The following is a 25,256-nucleotide window of genomic DNA, read 5'->3' on the forward strand; positions in this document are numbered from 1 at the left end:
GTTTCTCCACCCAGTTGAATGTCCAAGCCCATGCCCCCACACCCCCAATTTCAACTGCCAACCTAGCAGAATCCACCCATCTCCTTCCATGCAGGTGCAGGAATGCAAAGACAAAGGATGACCTTGACTATCTAAAAAGGATTTGTTATGGTTACATACAGACAGCCCTTATGCAATCCCTCCTCCCAAATTTCCACAGTAAAGAATACATATTAAAATAGTACAAAGTGTGGCAGGCCAAAGATCCCAACTAAAAGGACGTTGGCTTGACAGAGGGGCACAGAGAATTTGTTGGGGATGATGGGAAAGGCTTATTCTCTGATTCGTAAGTGAAGAAACATTAGATTGTAAGTTTTGCCTTCTAGTCTGTTGTTCTGTACCCTCTAGTAAGCTACTCCTTTTATATGGAATTCCTCACATGAAGCTCTAGTTTACACACACACTCATGCTGTTTTGAATCATAAACAGGTTATATAAACTTTATAGTTACATTTACCTTAAAACATTTGCAAAGACTTTTTTTAAAAAAAGACATTTTATTAAAGTTTCATGCTGCACAAAACGTACATGTGATAAGAAAAAATCATGCATGCTTCGCATTTGAAACAGAATCCCATTTGACAAAGTAATGACAATACAAGCTTAGTCACCAAACTCACACTTTCAAGATTTTTTTAAAAAAAGATAGGTAAATGTTGCTTTAGAATGTATGTGTACAGAAGGAAAACCATGGTTTGGATACAAAGGATGAAAGGGGTTTGGAAAGATAGCTAAAGTCTGGTCTTCTTTTTCCTGCATCATTCCTATTAATCTTGAGAGAACTGGTGCAAAACTAATTCCATAAAGGATTATGTGTCAAACACTTCAAATATATAAGAAACATCAATTTAAAAATCACCTTTAGGGATTTCATAATAGATAGGCATTGATTACAAAAATTCTTTTAAAAATTAGCATTTTTTCTTCAATTGATTCCAAATATTTACTTTAAAAATTGCTTCAGGTTATCAGTAAATTAAGATATTTACCAGGAACCCAATCTCAAAGCTAAAATATCAGATCCAGCACTTATACTACATGAAAATTATTCTTTTGCTCCATTCACTTTTAGCAGGGTAGTTATGTGCTGGATATGGCTTTGTCTATGAACATAAAACCCCTCCATTCTCACCCAGTCCCAACTATTTTCATGCTAGGTGCTCTTAGTTTTGTCTTCAGAGCAACCATTACAGAAGTAATAGAAAGCCTTGTCCTTATTGCTGTTAATATAGCACAAGGGGTAGCCAATTTTAGAAGACACTACGAGTTGATAGTAGAGAAATGCACTCACATACCATTCTGATCTCTTAACTTGTACACAAGAAACTTGTACTATGGTTAGGAGTAGATAGGAAGTTGTACATTTTTAGGGAACCTGGTTGCATTAAATTAAAATTGCTTTAAGATATATGTGACAAAACTAGTGGGTTATGTTGAGCTACTATGCTCCTGCCTACTTGCCTCTTTATTTATTTACCCAGAGTACAATAATTGAAGAGGATAGCATTATTACATCCTACAGAAATCTAGATGACCATTAGATGTCATGAAAGAACTTCAGTTTGAAGCCATCTACGGGTCTTCCAGATTTTGCAATCCAGATATGGAAACTAGTTTTAGATCTGCATCAATTCAGTTATCCAGCAGTTTCCCACCATTCCCAATGAACAAGCTAGTGTTATTTATCTTTTAACCAAAATAACATATCCTTGCTGCATTGTGAAGATACTTCCCTTTGGGCATGGATTTATTTATTCATTTTGATTTGAATTCAATGCCTATACAGTAGTACCCCTAGATACGAGCATAATTCGTTCCATAAGGGAGCTTGTATCTCGAGAAAACTCGTATCTGGAACAAGTTGTTTTTCCCCTCCGAGATAACCAAAAGCAAGGATTCTTGCGCCACCTAGTGGACGCTCGGCTCGTATCCTGAATTTCAGCTCGGAACTAGAACAGAAATGTCTCTCCCCTCCTGGCTCGTATCTTGAAATGCTCGCATGTAGAGCAGCTCGTATCTAGAGGTACTACTGTAGTTGGTTGTTTTCGCCAAGCACACTGACTGTAAATTCAAGTGGAATGTTTGATGATGATAAAAGATGTCAAGACATCTGCACAACATAAAGAATAGTGCATTCTTAAGGTTCTGGTATTGTTTTAAAGGATTAAACCCACAAATTGACTCTTACGACATCTGTACAAAACAATGAAAACTAATCTTCAGTATGATCCAAAGGTTTCCTTCTTTTCTACTCTGGAGAACGCTCTCAAAGCAGAATGGAAAATGCCTATTATACATGTAAAGCACCGGTAACATACAGAGAACAGAATTAGTACTGGCAGATTCCAGGCTTGTTTTTTTTATAAACAAGCCCACATAGATTCACACCAGAACCATTTGTGCTTTGATTGCGGAGGTTAAGACTATGTGACAAAATACTGCAAAAGATTAGCTATTTGCTTCTGTTGAAATCGTTATTGAATCTGGTTTTTTTTTTTAAGGTAGACAATTTAAATTCAATCCTTAACACAGTGTTTCCCAACCTTGGCAACTTGAAGATATCTGGACTTCAACTCCCAGAATTCCCCACCCAGCATTCGCTGGCTGGGGAATTCTGGGAGTTGAAGTCCAGATATCTTCAAGTTGCCAAGGTTGGGAAACACTGCCTTAACAGAAGGCTTCAGTGCTTTTAAAGAGACACCTCATTATCATAATACTTGAAATTCCTTCACTGTACACATGCACATAAGGCAGAAGGGGTGGGCTCTGCTACCAGGAAAACTGGGAACACAGTACAAATCCATTACAAAATCAACATACTGTTAGTTTTGCATATTTGTAGTAAAGATTCTTGAGGTAATGTTGATATTTTGAAGAAGGGGGGGGGAAAGAAACCCCAATCACATAAACTCTTGCTATTTTATTGCTGTCACATTAAATGAGATCCGGCAGCAATTTGTTATGTCAAGCTCCACTGAAAGGGATCATAGAGTTGCAAACTTCATTCTTTTCAATGGGACTCGGACAAGAGCAAAGTTGATGCCAGGCCTTGCCTTCTTCTGACTGCAGCTTGCCACCCCTCCCGTCCAGCATTTTTAAATACCATGGAGAAAAATACTTCCAGCATTGTCTTTCCTAATTCCTACAACACCGCACGATGCTCCAAGCCAACAGAAAAGAGAGCCACCACAGAAACAGTAATTCCCATCCAAAAGAAAACCAAGCCACACTAGTGTCACCCCCCCCAGACACACATTTTTCAACTTGATGGAGAGTAACAGTATGATCACAGCTGAAGACAGTTTCTAATTTCTCTTTTCCTTGATTCCACTTTCCTGAATTGAAAAATAAAAAACAAAACCAAAAACCAAAAATACCACCATAGTCACTTCTAGGAGTCCTTCTTTCCCGGTGAAATCATAAATAAAAGCCTTACGTGTTTATAATAAATAGTCATAGCTCCCCACCCCCACCCCCCACGTGTCACAGGGTAAAGTGCGGCAAGAAACTCTCCAGGAGCCACGTGGTTTGGCCTCTGGTTTTCTCAGATGCGTAGCTGGTAACCGACTTCATTCAACGTAGAAAGGTCACTCCCGTTTTTATCCAAAACAGCTGGCCTAAAATCAAGAGAGAGAAATCAAAGTTAAGGCTTAGAACTAAACATGAAACCCCAGAACAGGATCACGGCCAACAATTGCATCTGTATTAGTGATTGGCCTGTAATCAGTGAAGGGCTGGAAAAAAATTTACTGCCACACTGTGGGTGACGCTTATTTTGTGGGTGTGGCTTGCCAGTCATGTGACTAGGTGGGAGTAGCTTGACGATCGTGTGACTGGGGGTGGCTTAAAGGTCACGTGACAGGCTTAAAGGTGGCCATTTTGACATCCCTCATGTCAAGGATTTGGTTTAGGGTGCCTGGCTTCTCTTCATCTCAAAGAGATACAATTTCCCTATCTATTTACTATTACATAACATCCAAAATATACTATTTAATATTATATATATAATATAGTTGTCGGCTATAAATAAATTAACTGCCTTGAAATGGTCCTGGGTTGGGCCTAGATTGCCCGCGTCATAGGGCCACACCCTTCCCTCCCCTCTGCGGCAAGCCTAATTGTGGGCTTGCTCATGCTGGCTAAAGGGGGATCTACCGCTTTTACTCGTGTCTGTTGCCTCTTTCCCTCCCCAAGGGAGGAGGTGGAGTTACGAGACACGAGTAAAAGCGGTAGATCCCCCTTTAGCCAGCATGAGCAAGCCCACAATTAGGCCTCGTAACTCCACCTCCTCCCTTGGGGAGGGAAAGAGGCAACAGACACGAGTAAAAGCGGTAGATCCCCCTTTAGCCAGCATGAGCAAGCCCACAATTAGGCTTGCCGCAGAGGGGAGGGAAGGGTGTGGCCCTATGACGCGGGCAATGAGCAGACTGAATAATGCTTTATAAAGGTGATTGTCCCCCATGGCATTTTTAATATACATTATCTACTATATAAACTGTATATGTATGTACACACACACACACACACACACACATACACACACACTGCTTTTCTAAAATTATACACATTCAACCTCATTTACTGCGATAGGAAAAACATACCCAGAGCCCAGAAGGGGAAAAAAGAAAAGAAAATTTCTACCGGTTCTGCATACCTGACCACACCTGTAGGAGCACATCACTGCCTGTAATGCAGCCTTCATGTTAATGCTTGAAAAGCCATGCAGTCTTTTTCAAACTTGACAACTTTAAGACGTGTGGAGTTCAATTCTCAGAATTTTCCAGCCAGAAATAGCATCTTAAAGTTGCCAAGATTTAAGCATTGGACTAACGTGAATCACTTTCAGGGGCATCCATGTAGGAGTGAAAAAGTCAAGATAATGGCCTCAATAAATGGAGGCCCTAGCCTTTGTTTATTATTTGCCATATGAAGGGGCAAGGCTTTGATTGGACAGTCTCGCTTCCCTGTTGACTCCCACTGTGGATGTCCTGTTTTTTGCATAAAAACTGTTCAAAAACCTCTCTAAGAAAATTAAGAAATACATGTACTCTAAAATTAAGTATCAAAGTAGATATCCTTACAGCCTGTGATTATCCATCATGATCTGGATTTTTAAACACAAGATACTCTGCATGACGAGATAATTTCACCATGACTGGTTTAACCTGTCCCTCCCTCACGCAATACATAGCAATTAATTCCCACTGATCTATGCGACTATTGACTTCAGGGAGGTGGGGGAGCTCAGCAGCTTTACAAAATGAAGATGAACTGTTCCCACTATTACCACATTTCACCATTTCAGGGCTATGTAGTAGTCCTCGATTCATTTTGTGACCATCTAAATTTACAACAGCACTAAAAAAAGCGACGTATAACCATTTTTCACACTTACAACCAGTATTATGTTGCCATTTTTCACACTTACGACCAGTATTATGTTACTACAAGATTACTAATTTACCAGCTGCAGTGATTCACTTAACAACTGTGGCAAGAAAAAACTCACTTAACAAATGTCTCACTTAACAACAAAAGTACACAAATCGACCTGTAAACAAGTACACAAATAGATATTAAATAAGCATTAAATGCTGCCATTAACAGTGTTATTTTGCTTATTTTAGATTTTGGTTTGTTGGGTCGTGTCACCAGATTTCAGTGTTTGGTTACCAAATTTGGCAAATAATTTTTTTATTTTTTCCTCTCCAATCACAGTGCAATAAAAATTATAACAACAACATCAAATTGTTTTACAATAAATCAATTTCAGGAAGTTATAGAATACAATGCTACCACCTTCACTTTTGACATCTGAATAAAAATAGCTGCCCAATTTTTTAATGCTATAGAAATATACTATTGGCTAAGACCCCATTTAAGCTATTCCAAATTCTAGTATCTCACATTGAATAGGCTGAAATGTTTCAAGTCTCTCCTAATCGCTTCCATATCAATTTTCATATACAATCAATACCCTTTACAAATAGTTAACGCCTATTAATAAAATACCCTTAAAAAAACATTTGAAAAATTCTTACAGTAGCGTAGTCAAAGGGGAAAAAATAAACCCAATAATATCACCAAATATTGCCTAATTAATCCAATTACCAACCTAATTACTAATTGCTTTATATAAAAAATTAAAAAGGAAAAGGATAGAATCAAAATTAAATTAAATCTATAAAAAATAAAATGAAATTAAATCTCTAAAGAAATTAAGAAATAAAAAAAACGTAAGATAGAGAATAGAAAATTACACCAAATAAATAAGATAAATACTGTATAGGTGTAAAGACACAGCAGAATAAAAAAAGAAAGCTGGGGGGAAAGGAGGGGGGAAAAGCACAAAATTTGGCTACCAAATTTGAATGGCAACTTTGAATGAGGTGGGGATCACATGACACTTTCCGGATGAGGTCTGATCTTCCCTTCTTCACTGGCAAAAAAACCCCAACCAAGGGTGAGGTGCCAAATAGCCCGAGCTTGTTACACGTGCATATACACCCACAGTCCTGTTCATTTTGAAAATAGCTTGTAATGCTGTATTTGGTAAAAGGAAATCCAATGTGAACTTTGGGGGTCTTACTGAATCTCATGGCTAGTTGACACAAAATTGATCATAGTTTGTGATGGAGAAAATGAAGTTTCCTCCCGCCGTGTATGCCAAGTTTAGGCTTAATCAGACCTTGCCAGACCAATATTGCAGCCCAGGGGAAGGCTAAGTGAGAGCCTGTTTCATACCCCGCCACTTTAGCAGTTACTTTTACCATGCTCAAAGAAAAAATGCACAAAGGACAAGTCGGAGCACCCTTGGTGGAAGTTACTGCAGCAAGCAGAGGAGGGGTTTGGAGGAATTGCTCAGGAACATAAGTTGCAACTCTCTATTTACTCTACTAAAATAATCCTTTTGCACGTAAGGTGTTTATTCTGAATTACAGTGTGAAAATTTATAATCACTAGTCTTTCAGTGGCTTTAGGTGACCTTGTCTCCTAAAAACTGTTTGAAAATTGCTGGGTTCAGAAGATTACTTAAGACACTTGTGCTACAAATCAAAGCATGCACATAACTAATGCATTAAGAACATTTTTTTCTTCAACACCAGCACATTAATTAAAACTAGCACTGTATTTTGAGAATCATGATGCGTAAGCTTAAGTAGTCATTTATTTAAAGAAACATGATTTAAGGATGGGGAAGCTACAGCTTTCAACTATCAATGACCTGGATCACTCTATCTATCCTGAGATGAAAATCCAGGGTCCTACGGATCATCCATATGTTTTGCATAACTACTAATAAAATTATAGCAATACTGTTGTGTTCGTTTAAATAATTGAAGAAATTCACTGATTGGTTAAGACACGGCTAAATGTAAGTTGCCGCCAAAGTTAAACGGTTGTCAGTTAGAAAGCCTGCGCTTAAGAAAAGGTATAAATAGAGCAACGGGTTAGCCGTTGCCCTTGTTGGGAGTTGCCTTTCAGGAGAACGCTTGCTCGTTGTGTTTTACTGAATAAACGTGTTATGGATCAACAGAAGTCTCCGGTGCAGTGATTTAACAAATACCATATTATCAAAATCACATACTTTGTAATAGTGTGTGGGAAAGACCTCTGGAGACAGGGCAAAGAAATGTTATTAGGGGAACAGTCAGATAAGAGACAGCATAGCCCACACATGGATAGCGTGCAGAGCAAAAGGCTCTGAATAAACTCTCCCCAGTTTCTTGGGCTGTAAAGGAAAAAAGGGGAAGAATTGTATTTTCAGACGTGCATGGTTTGGCCAACATATCTTTACAATAAGGTAAAATTAGCTCAACTGGTTGTGATTTCTATCTGGTTAGATTAGATTAGATTTATTGGATTTATATGCCGCCCCTCTCCGCAGACTAGGTTAATCTCAATGAGGTCAATATCAAGGAGGCCACATAGCATAGTTCCCTCTAAGCTGAGCAGTGAGCAATCACTCACTTAAAAATCATCATCAACTCAGAGTTTTCCAAACCTGCCCAGAAGCCGAGAGGGAAAGAGTGAGAGGGAAGGAGAGAGAGAGGAAGAGAGGAAGAGAGAGAAACAGATAGAAAAAAGAGAGGAAGGAAAAGAGAAAGAAAAAGAATGGGAGTAAGGAAGAGAGAAAGAAAATCAAAATCTAGTTTGAAACTAGCTCAACTATTTAAGTGGCATTTTGATATTTATAGAGTTGCCCTATTATGAGCTCACTGTTATAGACACACAGTACAGTATTTTATTTTGATATTCTCTGAGGCAAAACAGGGTGGGGTTTTTGTTTGTTTATTTGTTTGTTTGTTTGTTTGTTTATTATTTCTGTGCCACCCAGTCCCGAAGGGACTGCCGCTCAGACACTATACTTTTCCGCCCCCCCCAAAAAAAATTAGAGGGAACACTGCCACATAGAACAGTGTTTTTCAACCAGTGTGCCATGGCACACTAGTGTGCCGTGAGACATGGTCAGATGTGCTGTGGGGAAATTAAACATGGGTCCCCAAACTACCATTCCTGCCAGGATATCCCTTTTGTGTTCATCGAAACAGGCTCAGGTTTCACACTGAGTATAAATACATTTAGAAACTATATTATTAACTATATGTATAATATGTATTGTGTTAGAGTGTCATTTTGTGTCATTTTGGTTGGTGGTATGCCCTAGGATTTTGTAAATGTAAAAAAATGTGCCGTGGCTCAAAAAAGGTTGAAAATCACTGACATAGAATAACCAATTATTAATCTGTGGGCTGCACTGTCTCTTCTCTAATCTTTCCCTTGGTAGTGTCTCTTTGCCAAATCCCTCAAGGTCTTTCCCAACAGACCATTGCACACTTTAAGCTAATGCCTTGTGGGCATTCAGTCAGGGCAGAGAAACTCAAGTGTCTTCCCTGCAAATAATGTGCGAAAAAAATTAAAGGATCATATCTGCAGAACCTTGCTGGGTTCGTAAGAGATTCAAGACACCAAACTCTCGGCAGCCTTGACAATTCCAAACAACAGGGAAGCCACAGTTAGCGTTCTGAGAGGTTAGCATTCTTGTTCATCTGACATCTTAGTCAAAGACACGCCGCCCCCCCTTACACACACACCAGGCATATGTGTCATCCTAGCACCTGTGAAACAGCCCCAGATCCATGAGGCTGAAAATATCCCCTAAAAAGGCAGGAAGGAGATTGAACAGAGATTTGTAACCTCTGATAACTATAATTATCCGACACTAAACATGGAGAATTCCAACCAAGAGGCTCCCAAGAATGTTACACTATGAATCCATGTGTAAAATAGCAACCTGCAGTTAACTGAGCAGCTGCTATGAATGCCAAATTATATTTAGAGAGGGAGCTTACAGAAATGTTTGGCTGTTTAAGGAACAAATAAAAAGCCTTCACAGTAGTTCAGCTACCATTAAGTTACATAGAGGTCTAGTGGATGTTGTCACTAACGTCACTTTCACTACTGTTTCACAAACACCAAACATGTTTTATTTGGACATTGGCCGCTCCATTTGATTTGGTGGACAGATTTGGAATTCAGGAATGTCTTCTGGATATTCATACAAAATGTCTTCTGGATATTCATACCATACAAGGGCTTGTCAATTGAAAACATGGCTGCCAATGGTGAATGATGTCTCTGCTCTGCTCTCAGTTACACTAATTTTTCTTTTTTCCTGGACAAATGGGTCTATTTCTAAAGGGACCAATTCACCATAAATATTTTTAAAAGAATGCCTTGCGATTCTAAGCATTCCTATAATAGTAGGGAATGGCATTCTGCTTTTATTTTATTTGAAAAAGGTTTTACTTGAAAAAGTTTGGCAGCAGAAATATTGGCAGGCCTAAGGCCTGTAAGTATGGACAATTTACTTTTACCTGCTCCAGCTGCAATTTAAGAATTTTGACGCAACCTTCATCCATTCAATGATATCTATATAGTTACTTTTGTATACTACAGTGACGATGCTTCAAGAAATATTTGATAGATGTATCTAGCCAAACATCAATTTCCCATAATGTCAAGGAGGAGTTCATAGGAGAAAAAAAATCCTTAAAGGAAATTATTGTGATAAATTCTATGCAATCCAGCACTGCAATTTCCAGACACGTCTAGCCCTTTTCATTTAGAAATAAAGTTTGGTCAATTAATTTATAATTTATTTTCCAAACTTCAGAATACTATCACTATGAAAGAATATTCAATTGATACCTGAAGACTCCTGATAGCCGAATAGGACTCAGTTTCTGCCTAAAAAGATTGAGAAAGCAAAATCGGCTAAGATATATACTTTAAAATATTGACTACATTTCAACAAGTCTCTTTTTCAGTTTTCCTTCTTTTGCATATTCCATTAAAGTTACTTAGCATTATAGCACTAATGTCAACTTATTTAGACAATTTAACTACATTTTCCATTTACAGATACTGTATATTAAACAATAAGCATATGTCTACATATTTCTACATTTATATCTTCAAGGACCAATTTCATCTGTTTACTGATGAACCAAAGGTGGGCTTCTCCGGTCAGGGAAAAAATGCTATCTGAGGATAATGGGAATTTTACCTAGAATGTACCTGATTGCAAGTAGCTTTCATAAATAATTTGTCCTGAAATCACTGACTCTAGACTAGTTTTCTCTCAACCTCATCAACTTTAAGATGCGTGGACATCAACTCCCAGAATTCTCTAGCTAGCATGGGGAATTCTGGGAAGTCTTCGGAGAGGGGCGGCATACAAATCCAAATAATAAATAAATAAAATAAATAAATTGAAGCTACATATCTTACAGTAGAAGAGGTTGAAAAATGCAGCTCTGGCAAATCTGACCAAGATCCAGAGCATTCATTTCATTTCCATTGGAACTTGCTTGGTCTCTCAGATTTTTAACTATACATCTTAGAGCAAGTATGGCCAGATTTCTGTTTGTAGATTTTACTGTTTTACTGGAAGTCTGAGACCCAACAATAAGTGGTTGTTATAAGTAGCAGCTCTTCGAAGTTGCAGGAGCATGCTCTTAAAATTAGAGAAGCAGATTTCTTGAGCTCAGGAGTGGCTTGTTTTCAGCACCAGAACCAAATGCAAAACTATTTCATGCAAAAGTCCATCCCAGTCTTGGCCAGCCTTTCCTAATTCCAGCAGCCTGTTTTATAGAGTGGGAAAACACTCGTGGTCAGTGTTCTAGACCAGGGGTTTTCACCCTTGGCAACTTTAAGCCTGGCAGACTTCAACTCCCATAATTCCCCAGCCAACTAACCTGGAAGTTAAAGTCTTAACTTTAAAGTTGACAAGGTTGGAGACTCCTGTTCTAGACAGACAGCCTGTACTCTTCTGGATACTACACTCCATTCTTTATTCCCAACAGTCTCCAATCAAGCTGATTATTCTGTTCATTTTCCCAACTTTCTTAATAACATCTGCTTTAAGATTTGTCAACATATAGCTCCATTTTATTGCCATCAGAGAATAATAAGTTTCATATTACATGATGGAGATCTGGATTTTCGGGGTCCTATTCCATTCCATACCTCCTCAGTGACATTTTCTGTTTGCTCTCCAATCATTTGTCAGAATTCCATGGCCACTGACACCCTTAGTTTTCACTGGGCAACTTAAACAATTCTTTTTCACAAAGATGCTTTTCTACATAAACTAGCAAACTTTGAAATAACCCCCAGCCTGTTTACACAACCTTCTTTTAAGTACTGTACATGGAGCCATTTTACTGATTCAGTTTCAACACTGAAAGCAGTAGGAAATTATGTCTGAGAGCTAGAAACCCCTCCTGGTTTACAAAAAACTTACAAATATCAGCTAGGAAGTGCTACCTCCCACCCAGTTTTCTACTCTCACAGTTGTAGATTATAGAGATTTGGTTTCCGAAAGCTTGATTAAAAATGCACACTATAATAAATTACTTAAATTGTTTCATACAAAACATCTGGAAATATCTCTTCTATTTTTATCATCTCTATGAAATACATATGCAAATAAGCATACATGCACACACATAATATTTGAAATATATATATTGGGAAATATATAAAATATTTGGGAAATTTATGTGTGCTATCATGAATTCCATCATGGCAGATAACAAAAAATAAAAGCAAGATATAAAATTAATTATGGTAAACGTATTGTTTTCCAAGGAAGGTAGTTACAATGTTGCTGATCTTGGTTATTTTTAAAAAGTGCAAATTTCCAAAGAACTCGGATATTTCCTAGTGTAAACACAAACTCTGAAGTCCTAGAATAGAGGTCTTCAAACTTGGCAACTTTAAGATTTGTGGACTTCAACTCCCAGGATTCTCCAGTCAGCTCTGCTAGCTGAAGAATTCTGGAAGTTGAAGTCCACAAGTCTTAAAGTTGCCAAGTTTGGGGACCTCTGTCCTAGAGCATACTACCCATGTTATAGAATTACTCAAAATAGCAAAACTCACGATTTGTCTCTTCGACAGGTCCGCCTCTGAGGGCTGGCTTGTCTTCGTCGAGGGGACAAGGACTTTCCTCGCGATCTCTGCTTGACTGGAGAGTGAGCACTTGCAGGCTTCAAAATCTTGAAAGAGAAAAATGATATTATTAGTATTAGTATTATTTATTAGATTTGTATGCCGCCCCTCTCCGAAGACTCTTATTTACGAATAGCTGACTTTCACAATGTTTTTATGTTTTAATAAAAGGTATATAATTATTTCTCTGTTAGAAATTTGTAGAATTTGTATTATGCTTTTAATTTTTTTATTATAGGTAAATGGAGAAGTATTTTAGACCAGGATTTCTCAACCATAGTAGCTTTAAGACATGTGGACTCTGTCAGATTATTCATGAATTGGGAGAGCCAATGGTAAGAAGATCAGCCAATGAATAAGCATAGCAACTAAGTCAGCCAATGGGAGCTAAACACATCTGAGTCTGTGCAGAGAATCGAAACTGAAGCTAGAAGGCTGGGAATGGCTCAACCCACTCTGTACTCTCAGTCCACTCTGAACTCTGAAAATGAAACCAACTGTTCTCTCCTGCCTGTGTGTTTGCCTGTAACTGCTGCTATTTTAAAGAAGAAATCCACTATTGGTATTGTAAATACTCATCTATTATTCTTGTGTATACAGAAATTTCTTAGTAAATCAATCCTGATGCATCAGTCTGCCTGTGTGTGCTCTCTGGATTTAATTTTCTGCAATGAACTTTGATAGACTCCCAGAATTCCTGGTAAGCATGCTGGGAAATTTTTGAGATAGAGGTCACACACCTTAAAGTAGTCAAGGTTGAAAAAGACTGCCTTTGGTCATGTCCAATGGTTGATCCAGCTGGTTCAGAATGTTGGATATAAAGCTCCGCTTCAAGTCTTTTTTATTTCTCTATTTCTTTGCCTTTTTGAATTACACATTCTCACACATTCTCATGCTGAGGAACATTTTGGCTCCAGATTGACCCAAATTGATGGATATAGCATTTGAGGATACCAAATTGCCAATCTTTGGCCCACATTGACTTGTTACAGTTTTCTAGGGCTTCTCCGCCTGGTGTTTTCCTATCTAGCCTGAATTATCAGAGGACTATTTCTTTCTTGAGATTTTCTTCTTCAAAGCATCAATTGAAAAGCAAATAGAAAAGGAATACAAGCTCAATATCTGTGAACTACCTGAAATTTCTTTTTATTATCTCTGAATATATTAGGAAATGATGCCAGTAATATATACAGTGGAACCCCGACATAAGAGCTGCTCTACTTAAGAGCAACTCGAGATAAGAGCTGGGAGGGGAGAGATATTTTTGTTCTACTTACAAGCCCAAATTCGAGATACAAGCACCAAGGAGCTGTCTCCTGAAGCCAAACGCTAACTTCCGCGTTCGGCTTCAGGAGACAGCTGCGAAGCGGCGCGCGTGTTTTAAAAGGTTGCAGCCGGCCTAGGGGGCTCGGGGGGGTGCTTGCAGCTTTCTTTCTTGCTCTTTTTCTTTCTCTCTTTTACCTTCCCTTCCTCTATTTCTTCTTTTCTTTCTCCTTCCCACCTTCTTCCCTCCCTCCCTCCCTTCACTCATTCCTCTCTTACTCTCCCCTTTCATAAGTTTCCTTGCTTCCTTCCTCTGTTCCTGTCCCTTCCCTCTTTCCTTCCTTCCTTCCCACCCTCCGTCCATTCATTCACCCATTCCTCTCTTGATCGCTTAAAGCCGGTCCCTGGTGCAAAAAGGGTTGGGGACCTCTGTCCTACAGGATTGGGTGGCAGAGAAGTTGAACATATGTAAATTTAAAAGTTTAAGAAAGTTTACAAGTTAAGTGAAAGAAACTTCATTATTCATTTATATGTACATGTACATTTCTTCATTAAAAACATGTCTTTCTGCATAATTTAGACTAACTTTGTGAGTTTTTTGAGGGCTGGAACCAATTAAAATTATTTACATTAATTCCTATGGGGAAAAGTCGTTCGAGATAAGAGCTGCTCGACTTAAGAGCCCAGGTCCGGAACGAATTAAACTCGTATCTCGAGGTACCACTGTATTTTCCCCTGGAAACTGTTCCTAAAATAATCCATCATTACTGGGGGGGGATATCATTTTTTCACATATTTTTCATTCCAAATTATTACATAAGTAGCCCATGACTTATGACTACAACCACAACCAGAACTTCTGTTGTTAAGAATGGTGACTTTTAAGTGAGATGTGTCCAATTTTATGGCTTATTATGTCATGGTTGTTAAGCAAATCACTGCAGATGTTAAATTAATCAGATGATCGTTTAAGCAAATTCAGCTTCCCCACTGACTGCTTGCCAGAACACAGCTTGGAAAGCTGCAAATGGCAAATGTTGTTAGCCCCGAGTCTTCGGAGAGGGCCGGCATTCAAATCAAATCAAATCAAATCAAATCAAAATCAAATCAAAAAATGTCGCAGAGCCATTGTCCCAGAGATAACAGCAAAAGTTCTGTAAAGTTTGAAAGCCAAAAATTCAAGTTTGCATTGATTCTATTAGCTGATTGTGAGACGGAAGTATTTATGGCACCATGTGCTAAATCAGTGTAGAATTACTAAGGAATTATTTGTTTAGGCATTAAACAAATAGTCTTAAAGAGAATATACATACAATCGACACACACCTACACATCCCACAACCCACTGGATTTGCATGTTGCCTATAAAGAGAGGGAATGTGCTCTGCTGAGTCATTTTCAATTGCTATTTCTTGCTTCTATGGGCTGGAAGACAGGGCCGTGGTAAGAAATTAGACCCTCAACAGAAATGAAGGGTGGAGACATGCAAAGAAGTTCATAGTTTTTCTAAGCATAAACATGTAAATGAGAAGAAACCTCATTACCGCAAAGGGTAATAATACAGCTAAGAAATAATACCACTACTTTGCTGTCAAAGATGTAAAATATTTGGGGAAATCAACCTGCACAGAAAAATCCTCTCCATCAATAGATTTAGATACATGCCTATACACAAGCATGGCTACAAATGAAATTATTCTCTGAAGCACCATCAATACAACAAAGCAAAACATTAGAGTACTCTAAGATTGCAGAAATCAAGCACCAATAAAAAGAAAAGGTGAAAATAGCTCGTGAAAATGCCCGAATTCATGTTTGTTTGGTATGTATGTTGTCAGATTGATTTGGGGGTTTTAATGGGTTGTCAGGGTTGTGGGGTTTTAATTATCATTGTTGTTGACTACTTCTTATTGTATTTTTTTAAATTGTTGTAAGCCGCCCAGAGTCCTAGGAGATTGGGCGGCATAGAAGTCAATTAAATTAAATTAAATTAATTAAATTAAATGTTGCAAGAATCGCACATGCAAACTTCCATTGGAAATAATAGTTATAAGGTCAAAATATCTAGCATTATTTCTTCCAGGAAAACTGGTGCTTTTAAACTGATAGGGCCATGCTTGGCTTAATGCATGCAATTGAAAGTGTTGCCCAAAGGTAACCCTGGTTTCAAAATCCGGCAGTGCAGCAATTATTTATCTACTGGCTATATCCTAATCTTATAAATCTGGACAACTTTTGAGGAGGCAACCAACAGATTTTTTTTAAAAGCCCTTTGATGCTAAGGTTAGCCAATTAATAGTTTGTAGTGCTAAAAAAAAGAAGAATCATTGGAAGTGAAGAAAATAGTGTAGGGCAATGATGCCGAACATGTGGCACGCGGAGCCATATCTGCTGGCACGCGAGCTGTTGCCCTAGCTCCCCACCGACATGCATGTATGTGCCTACCAGTTAATTTTTGGTTCTCACAGAGGCTCTGGGAGGGTGTTTTTGGCTTCCAGAGAGCCCACAGGGGGATGTGGAGGGCATTCTACCCTCCCCCAGCTCCAGGGAAGCCTTTGGAGTTTGGGGAGGGCAAACCATGAGCCTACTGGGCCCAGCAGAAGTTGGGAAACAGGCCGTTTCCAGCCTCCAGAGGGACTCCCGGGGGGCAGGGGGAAGCTGTTTTTGCTCTCCCCAGGCATTGAATTATGGATGTGGGCACTCACGCATGCGCGAAAGCGTGCACCCACGCTCTTTTGGCACCCAGGGAAAAGAAGGTTCGCCATCACTGGTGTAGGGCATGGAATAAACAGAGGGTGTTATGCCAGTTGGAGGGTTTCCCCGCCCCCAGATATTGGATGACAATCGTCAAGGCTGGAATTTTAGCAAAGAAAAATGCCTAACCTTCTTTGAACATTGTGCATGAGTGCTGAATGGAAAGCAGAACAGCATAGATCTATTCGAGTCTGCGGAGAGGGGCGGCATACAAATCCAATAAATTATTATTATTATTATTATTATTATTATTATTATTATTATTATTATTATTCCAGGCATACAATAAGATTATGCTAGCTCCTGGGGTGAGATAGGAGTATGGCAAAGTAACCAAATAGATCAGGTCATATTCATTGATCTTTGAAGAAATCAGCCGAATGACACAGGAACTTGCATTCCTGTACACCAGAGGTCTCCAACTTTGGCAACTTTAAGCCTGGTGGGCTTCAACTCCCAGAATATTGAGAGTTGAAGTCACCCAGGCTTAAAGTTGCCAAGGTTGGAGACCCCTGTATATATACAACCATCCCAAGCAAGACAGTTTCCTATGCTCACGCTTACTGAGAACCATTTATGAGAACTAAGCTTCTGCCACTTTCCAAATGTCACAGAAACTGTACGTACCTTCATCCTCATGTCCCTGGCATATTTCTCCAACTCCTTCCTTATCTCTGTCCGCATCGTCTTTGACATATTAAGCACCAACTGCTTCCATTCGATGGGCTGAAAACTGTGAGGCTCATGAGGGACATACAATCCAATCTTCACTTTTTTAACCGAGTGTAAGTACTTTTTATAGGATTCTTCAAATTCAAAGATGAGGTCACTCAGAGTTCGGTAGATTAAGGGCTTGTCCATCAACTCTGACCTTCGGCTCATGCCCAGTGATCCATACCGGCCATTGAAATAAATTCCAAGTACCACATGATGAAAATTGTTCCCTGAGAAGTGGGATTTAAAGCTGATTGGGAATCGTTCCACAGAAGACTGTCCGTTGGTTAAGTATCTGATATGGGCCACGTCAAGGCAACAGCAAAGCAAAGACTCCAAATAATAGAAAATGTTTTCTAGATCATTACCTCTGATTTGATAGTTCCACCATCTACCCCTCTGTTTGTTGTCCAACCGAGACAGATAAAAGGTCTTTCTAGTGTTCAACTCATTGAAGATATATTTCGTGTGAAATCAATCCAAGTCCAGTTCAAAAATAAAGAATGAATATCGGGGTCTTCAGGCTGCTGAAGGCCTGATATTTAAGCCAAGCAGTGTCTGTGGACTTTGTGTGTCTCTAAATCAGCAGGATGACAAAGAGAGTACAGTAGTACCTCTAGATATGAGCTGCTCCACATGCGAGTATTCCAAGATACGAGCCAAGAGGGGAGAGAAATTTCTTTTCCAGACTCGAGCTCAAATTCGGGATACGAGCCGAGCGTCTACTAGGTGGCGCAAGAATCCTTGCTTCTGGTTATCTTGGCAGGGAAAAACAAAGGCTAAAGGCATTTGTTCCAGATACGAGTTGTTCAACATACAAGCTCCCTTCTGGAACGAATTAAACTCGTATCTAGAGGTACTACTGTACTGCGATGCTAGCCTTATTCCTTTTGTTCATATTATTTATTTGTTTGTTTGTTTATTTATTTATTTGTCCAATACATAATACACATTGAAGAGAAAGAAATGTAATAATATAAGTAAAGAAAAGAATAGAAGAAAAGATATAAAAGTATAGGTGAACATGTTTGAAAGGAAGAAAAGATAATGAGATAAGGAGAGACAATTGGACAGGGGACGGAAGGCACACTGGTGCACTTATGCACGCCCCTTACTGACCTCTAAGGAACCTGGAGAGGTCAATCGTGGATAGTCTAAGGGAAAAATGTTTGGGGTTAGGGGTTGACACTACCGAGTCAGGTAATGAGTTCCACGCTTCGACAACTTGGTTGCTGAAGTCATATTTTTTACAGTCAAGTTTGGAGCAGTTAAGTTTGAATCTGTTGCGTGCTCTTGTGTTGTTGCGATTGAAGCTGAAATAGTCATTGACAGGTAGAACGTTGCAGCATATGTTATGATCACATCCATCTTCAAAAAGGACATTCGAATCACAATGCTCCATCTGACACAGCAATGGGTTGCTCCCTGTTCGGATGGGTTCTTAGAACCGGTAGCACCAGCAGCGGGAGACTCTGCCCATCCATCTGGCACACTTTTGCACATGTGTGGAAGCATCACAAGCATGTGCCAGTACCGCACATGAACCGGTAGCAAAATTATTTGCAAACCACTACTGATCTGACAGATTTAGGCACACACATAGCCCACAGTCATCACTGTGTATGACCTTTTATGAGACATTCCAAACTTGCAAACTTTCCAATCAAATAGTTCTCTCAATTTCACTAGACAATATAAATTCCCTTAGTGTAAAAGGAAATTATATCCAGCCTCTGTTTAACAATTTTCCTCCTCCTAAGATGCAAACAATGGTAAAACCTGAAAGCTTCATTGTTGTTTCATTCATTGTCAAAGCAAGAGGATAAAGCCACCGTTCTGATAGATCAGGCCCTTATTTCTGCTTTGAAGAACACTCCTGACTTAATTCTCCTAATTTCCACATTTCAGTCTCAAGATTCCTCTCCTCCTCCCAAAATAATTGGTCTTATGTAATTGAAAGATTAAGAAATACATCTCAAAATATTTCTTTCCACTCCATTTTTTTAAAGCCAAGCAATTCTTCTTTCCACTCCATTTTTTTAAAGCCAAGCAATTCTTCTTTCTATACTCTTCGAATGCCCAATGCTGCTTAGGAAAGGTATTGTTTGATATTTGCATGACACAAGAAGGCATAAAATGCTATTTTATGATAAGTTGTTGAGAGGTTCTATAGATTTGCAGTTATTTCCTTACTTTTCCTACATCATTCTACTCATAAAAATCTAAGAGCCATTTCAAACCAACAAGACAAGCCGTTTTCACAAAAATGGGGGCATTTTTGCCATGCCCCAGCACCCAGGAGCTCTCTGCAGGCCTCCCAAACCCTTTGCCCACCTCTTTTTTGCACACAAAAAAAAAAAAGTGAAAAATGGCCCATTTTTAGCAAAAACGGGATTGATTTTGCCTTCTAATTACTCCATCTAGCTTGACTGGAGGAGGAATTCTGGGAGTTGAAGTCCACAAATCTTAAAGCTGTCAAGTTTGAAGTTTGTAAAAAGTGTACATGATTGTAAAAAGTATTCTGCTACACTGGCATTTTATTAAATAATATGTTACTCCACCATTTGGTTCAGAATACTTTTTTCCTTGTTTTCCTTGTTAAATCTTAAAGCTGTCAAGTTTGAAGTTTGTAGAATGTGTACATGGTTGTAAAAAGTATTCTGCTACACTGGTATTTTATTAAATAATATGTTACTCCACCATTTAGTTCAGAATACAGTACTTTTTTCCTTGTTTTCCTCCTATAAAATCAGGTACATTTTATAATCCGGTACATCTTATACTCCAAAAAATACAATAAGTCCAATATTATTTGTTTGACATCATATCCTGCAAGTAATATCAAATGTCCTACAACTCATGTTTTTATTTTCTTCCCCCACTATCCCTTGACCTTAGTGAAGAAGGAAAAGAGTGACTCACCCAATGTTGATGTTAAGAGACAGCAGCCAAGCAAGTTAATAATTCTATTGCCTCTGTGATTTTAAAAGGTCAAACAACAAACTAAAAACAAAAGGATACATCCCTAGGATAACTGCTTCAAGGCATTTGATTGGCAAAGACTCCCTGGTCATTTCTTTTGCTGATTCCATTAGCCTAAAATGTGACAAAAGGGAGAGAAAACAAGCTAATTTTTTTTGACACAAAATATGGCTTAAACAAACAATTGTCTGAAAAGAATTTCATATTCTGTAGCCTTCTGTACATATAGAAATTGAATCCCACCCTCCCTATTTATTTAGGAAGAAAGCTCCTTTTCCTATGTTCTGCCCTTATTTCAGGAATGGATGGTCTTGGGGTAACATTCCAGGATCCTGTTCATTGGAATGAGTAGAACAGCTTCCAAAGGCAGCAGGGCCAATTTATCACATTTTGCAGGAAATAAAGTTATATATTTTATCATTGAAAATTTATGCAACTTTAAATCCAATCTTGTTGTGGCCACCAGCAGCCGATGGAGCTGGCAGCAGATTTGGACAGTGAGAAGGTTGGAGAGGAACGTGGGCCAGTCCTGGAGTCTGGGGAAGACCCTGATGAGTGCTCTGTGTTGGAGGCAGAGATAGGGCCAGGGCCATCCGACAGTTATCAGCTACCTTCGGAGTCAATGATAAATGGGACTGAAGAACAGGTGGAGCCTGTTCCCAATATTTGCATGCGCAAAGCGGTCAGGAGAAAGGATCAATCAAGGAACATAGGTTGACTCATGAGTAAAGGCACAAGGGGATGCTGAATGGCTCCTTCGACAGGGAATAAATAGGAGTGAAAGGGAAGTGGTGCTTGCAGGAGACAATTAATTCATTGTTAGTGTGAGGATTTGATTATCTGAGTGGTGCCTCACAGAGTCTCCTTGCCAAGTATTTTCTTGTACAGCATTATTACCACTGGAAGATGTCGGCCTGGTAACTCTCCAAGGGCTGATAAGGTCTGTGGTTGCAATTCAGCCTTGAAAGACTGTTTGCCAAGACTTTGCTGATTCTGAATGCTAGGAATTCACATTAGCCAAATCAAAAGGGTTTTGTCTGGACAAGGAGTCTGTTTCGTGATTTTGAGACGCCTAGGTCAGAACAGGTCTAAATTCATTAAGTTACAGTCGAGAGGCCCAGCGCAAAGGAGCCTTTCAGTGGACATGTCTGTTCAGACTATTTCCTCTCTCCATTCTTTATTGTAATTTCCCAAATCCTAGAACAGTGATGGCAAACCTTTTTTCCCTCGGGTACCAAAAGCGCATGTGCGTGTGCTATCGTGCATGCAAGAGTGCCCACACACATAATTCAATGCCTAGGGATGGCAAAAATTGCCTCCCCTGCCCCCTTGGAGGCCTTCTGGAGGCCTAAAACAGCCCATTTCCCAACTTCTGGTGGGCCCAGTAAGCTCGTTTTCCGTCCTCCCCAGCCTCCATAGTCAAAAATGTCCTATCTCCCTGGAGACTCTCTGGAAGCCAAAAATGCCATCCCAGAGCTCCAGGTGAGCCAAAAATTAGCTGGCCGGCACACACATGCACATTGGAGCTGAGCTAGGATATTGGCTCACGTGCCAGCTGATATGGCTCTGCGTGCCACCTGTGGCACCCCGTGCTGTAGGTTCGCCATCACTGTCCTAGAACATTTTTGAAAGCATGGCCAGTACAGTGTATCATACCAAATTTGAATTTCCTCATGCTGAAATAGTATAGTGTTATGCAAATACATCGGCCTTTTGGCTTTTTTTCCCTTGATTGCCCGATTTTGTGCAAATAGGAAATTTTTGCTTACAAAATATATTTGTAAATAAATAAACCTTGCAAAAGGAGCAGCTGCTTTGGAATATGCCCATTTGTTCTGTTAACCACTTGGCCAAAAGTTTAAATCACTATCTAAATTCTGGAAATAGTCACTGTCTTCAGTATTTGGAACTCCCCTACTTTTCTTTTTTTGATTCTTTTTCCTTTTATTAGGAAAAAAATAATTCTACCTGCCTAGCAACAGGAGCCATTTGTCTGAGAATATTCAAGGAACTGAGATCACGAAGGAGACTAAATTAGTTTGGCTGCTGCAGCTTCTTACATGCCCTTCTATTAAAAAAGCTTTCATTATCCATCCCTCTTTTTTTAGAAGCACATGAAAACTCCTGTAGATAAATACTTTTCTCAATTAAAAGGGAAAAGGTAACACTAAAAATAGTGCCAATGTTTTTCTGGGTACCTTGAAGACGTCATATCAAGGAACACCGCAAATAGTCTATATATAGTTAATTTTTTAAAAAATACATAGCGAAATCTAGAGTTCTGGGGGAGTTCCAGAGTAAACTGACATTACTTTGCTTAATTACATATCTTTAGTACAAATTTGAAGTCTACTTGTCATCTACTAACACAATAGCTTCCCTAGTGCTAGTATAATCACAGCTTATTTGCTGTAGGTTAAAAAGGGAACCGCAATTGACTTTGCACACTTACAGATATTGAAAGATTTATTGTGCTCATCCCACCAACTCATCTAAGTGATCACTAAAAAACAATCCAAATAGTTCTTTTAAAAATATTTAGTATTCAGCCTGTATTTATTTACACTGATTGCCAATTACTGCTTATGAAATAACAAAAACCAAGATGAAATCCAAAATGCCAACTGAAACCTTTTAATTGGACTAAAATGTGTTCTTATAGTAGCAATGATTTGAAAGGCTTTGGGTTTGTCCTCTTTTTTAAAAATGTTATAAAAATATGATCCAGTAACATTTTAAAAAACTGGAAAAAGCATTTATTAAAATTGACATTGGTTTTTCTAAACCTTAATGGACTAGAAAGATAGCCATATCTTTGCAATTGTTATTTACATAAATGCTACAGATATATTACTGTATTTTTTCAGAGAGAGATCTCTAGGCTCAAAATAAATGATATAATAACTATGTAGCATGTGCAGACTTTAATTTTTAACCTTCCTTTAAAATTGTTTTAAAATCCTTGTTTTCCTTGAAATTTTTGATTCAAATTGTTTGTATACATAACTCATTGCAGCTAAAGTTCAATATATTAAATGTTATCACGCTGGTTTTCTATTCCATCCTGTCTCCTCTCTCTCTGATGTTATTTATGGGAATACACATTAAATTGTAAGCTTCACCGCCACTCCAATTCCCACTAAAGAAATACAACTGTAAAAACACAGACACACAGGCTGCTGTGCTAAAAATTACTGCCCCAGCCAAACACTGTATATATTAACTTCAAACATCTTTCCATAGTCTGCCTGGAATCACTAAACAAATTGTTCAAGATAAACTATAAGCTGAACTATGGCATCCAAATGATCTGAAACATGTGGAGTAATAAAAGATCCGCTCTGTGTGAGTGCACACACACGCAAACCTCCAAATATGATCACTTTGTGTCTGTCTCCTTACAATGGATGGTTGTTTATATAGATATGTGAATACACATATTTGTATCAGTAGTTCTGTGTCTATATATAAACAGGTATTAGTATCTATATCTCTGTATGCACATCCCCGCCCCCAGAATTCACAGGGGGTTGGACTTAAGTCTTTTGCAGCAACACAATGACTACAAACTGATGACACATTTAATCCCATCTTCCAGTTCATTTTGCTCTACTCTTGTAGCTTCCATAAAACATTTTCACAGCCTCCCTGAGCTGTATCAGGTGAGTATCAAGTAAATCTCTGGAGGAGGAAGGGGTATTCCAAAGGGAAGGAGCTACCACTAAGAATCTCTTAGAGAAAGGGATGTTTAACAATCTTTGTTAGGAGAAATATACTAAATGAGCCATTCTTCCTTGGAGGAGAATGTCTTGATGATATCTGGAATTAAGCCGTGTAGGGTTTTATAAGTTAAACCCAGGACTTTAAATTGAAGATGGAAACTTACCAGAAGTCAATGCCTAAAATCTTATTCCTCTCCCTAATATAAGTACCATATTTTTTGATCCATAAGACACACTTTTTTTGTCCCCAAAAAGTTACTTTTAACACCACCAAACAACATCATCTGCCAATCCCACATCCTTGAGTAAGACACAGTAAATGGATAAAAATGCAAACTCCAGTCTAAACATCTGACTGACTCTGTGAGCAACCATAATAATGACTTGATAGGTAAATAAAAAGGTCAAATCCAGTTTAAACATCTGGCCAACTATGTGACCAATCTTAATAAAAAGCTTTTTGAGCAAGTTAGATGGTTTATACCAGGGCCACTTTCATTGTCAATAGAAAAAAGCAGCATGTAAACTTTAATATGCATCTCATCAAAGATGGGTAAGCAAAGCATTCAGTAACAATGGGAACATTTTTCAGCCAAGACAACTGTGAAGTTCTGTGCAAATGTTGCTTGTACAAAACAATCTTTGTTTTCTTTCCCCCCCCCCCCCTTTGTTTTCAGAATGAATACCACTCACATCTTCTGTGGACAAAGGTCCCTAATCCAGTGTTTCTCAAACCTGGCAACTTTAAGATGCGTGGACTTCAATTCCCAGAATTCCCCAAACAGCCAGGCTGACCAGTTTGAGAAACACTGTCCTAGTCCCATCTTCATAGCTCTAAGTGAAACAAAGTTGTTGGCTACTGCCACAGCCAACAAGGCAAGCCAATAGCAGGTCTCCATATCAATTGGCTGTTTCATGTCTCTAGTATTGATGCTTGTAGCTGGGCCATTGATAAACATGATGGCTGAGTATTATAGCAATTAAAGACTAAACATGAAAAGGTTGAGAAAGACTATCTAGGTTCGTGACTTTTCCTTTAGACCAAAAGTAAGAAAATGTTTTTCAGACATGCTGCAGTTCCCCCCTCGGTCCTGCCTTAGAGACACAGCAGCATGTTCAAATATCACTGTTATATCACCAAAGGATGAGAGGGAATAATATTTTCAGAATCATTTTCCCGATGTTGGGAACTTTGTAGATGTTTTAAGAAGTCCCCAGGTTTAAGGCAGTGATGGTGAATCTTTTTCTCCTTGGGTGCAAAAAAAG

General features: G+C 38.8%; 1 protein-coding gene across 3 annotated transcripts in view; it reads right to left on the reverse strand.

Moving 5' to 3' along the window:
- Window positions 1-516: 516 nt before the first annotated feature.
- The window catches only part of VASH2 (vasohibin 2), a 37,320-nt gene continuing 12,580 nt past the window's right edge, over window positions 517-25,256 (reverse strand). Inside the window, exons 4-8 of one of the 3 annotated variants that reach the window (XM_070734437.1) lie at window positions 20,308-20,382; window positions 17,200-17,581; window positions 12,487-12,602; window positions 10,252-10,290; window positions 517-3,656 (exon numbers count right to left, since the gene is read on the reverse strand). In XM_070734437.1, coding sequence (XP_070590538.1) covers window positions 3,584-3,656; window positions 10,252-10,290; window positions 12,487-12,602; window positions 17,200-17,581; window positions 20,308-20,382 — 685 coding nt within the window. In that variant the 3' untranslated portion in view covers window positions 517-3,583. Of the gene's footprint in view, window positions 3,657-10,251; window positions 10,291-12,486; window positions 12,603-17,199; window positions 17,582-20,307; window positions 20,383-21,649; window positions 21,658-25,256 lie in introns of those variants that run through there. The other 2 variants (XM_070734439.1, XM_070734438.1) reach the window with 2 other exon arrangements.

The sequence above is a fragment of the Erythrolamprus reginae genome, chromosome 1, assembly GCF_031021105.1.
Source record: "Erythrolamprus reginae isolate rEryReg1 chromosome 1, rEryReg1.hap1, whole genome shotgun sequence".
NCBI classification, from domain to species: Eukaryota; Metazoa; Chordata; class Lepidosauria; order Squamata; family Dipsadidae; genus Erythrolamprus; species Erythrolamprus reginae.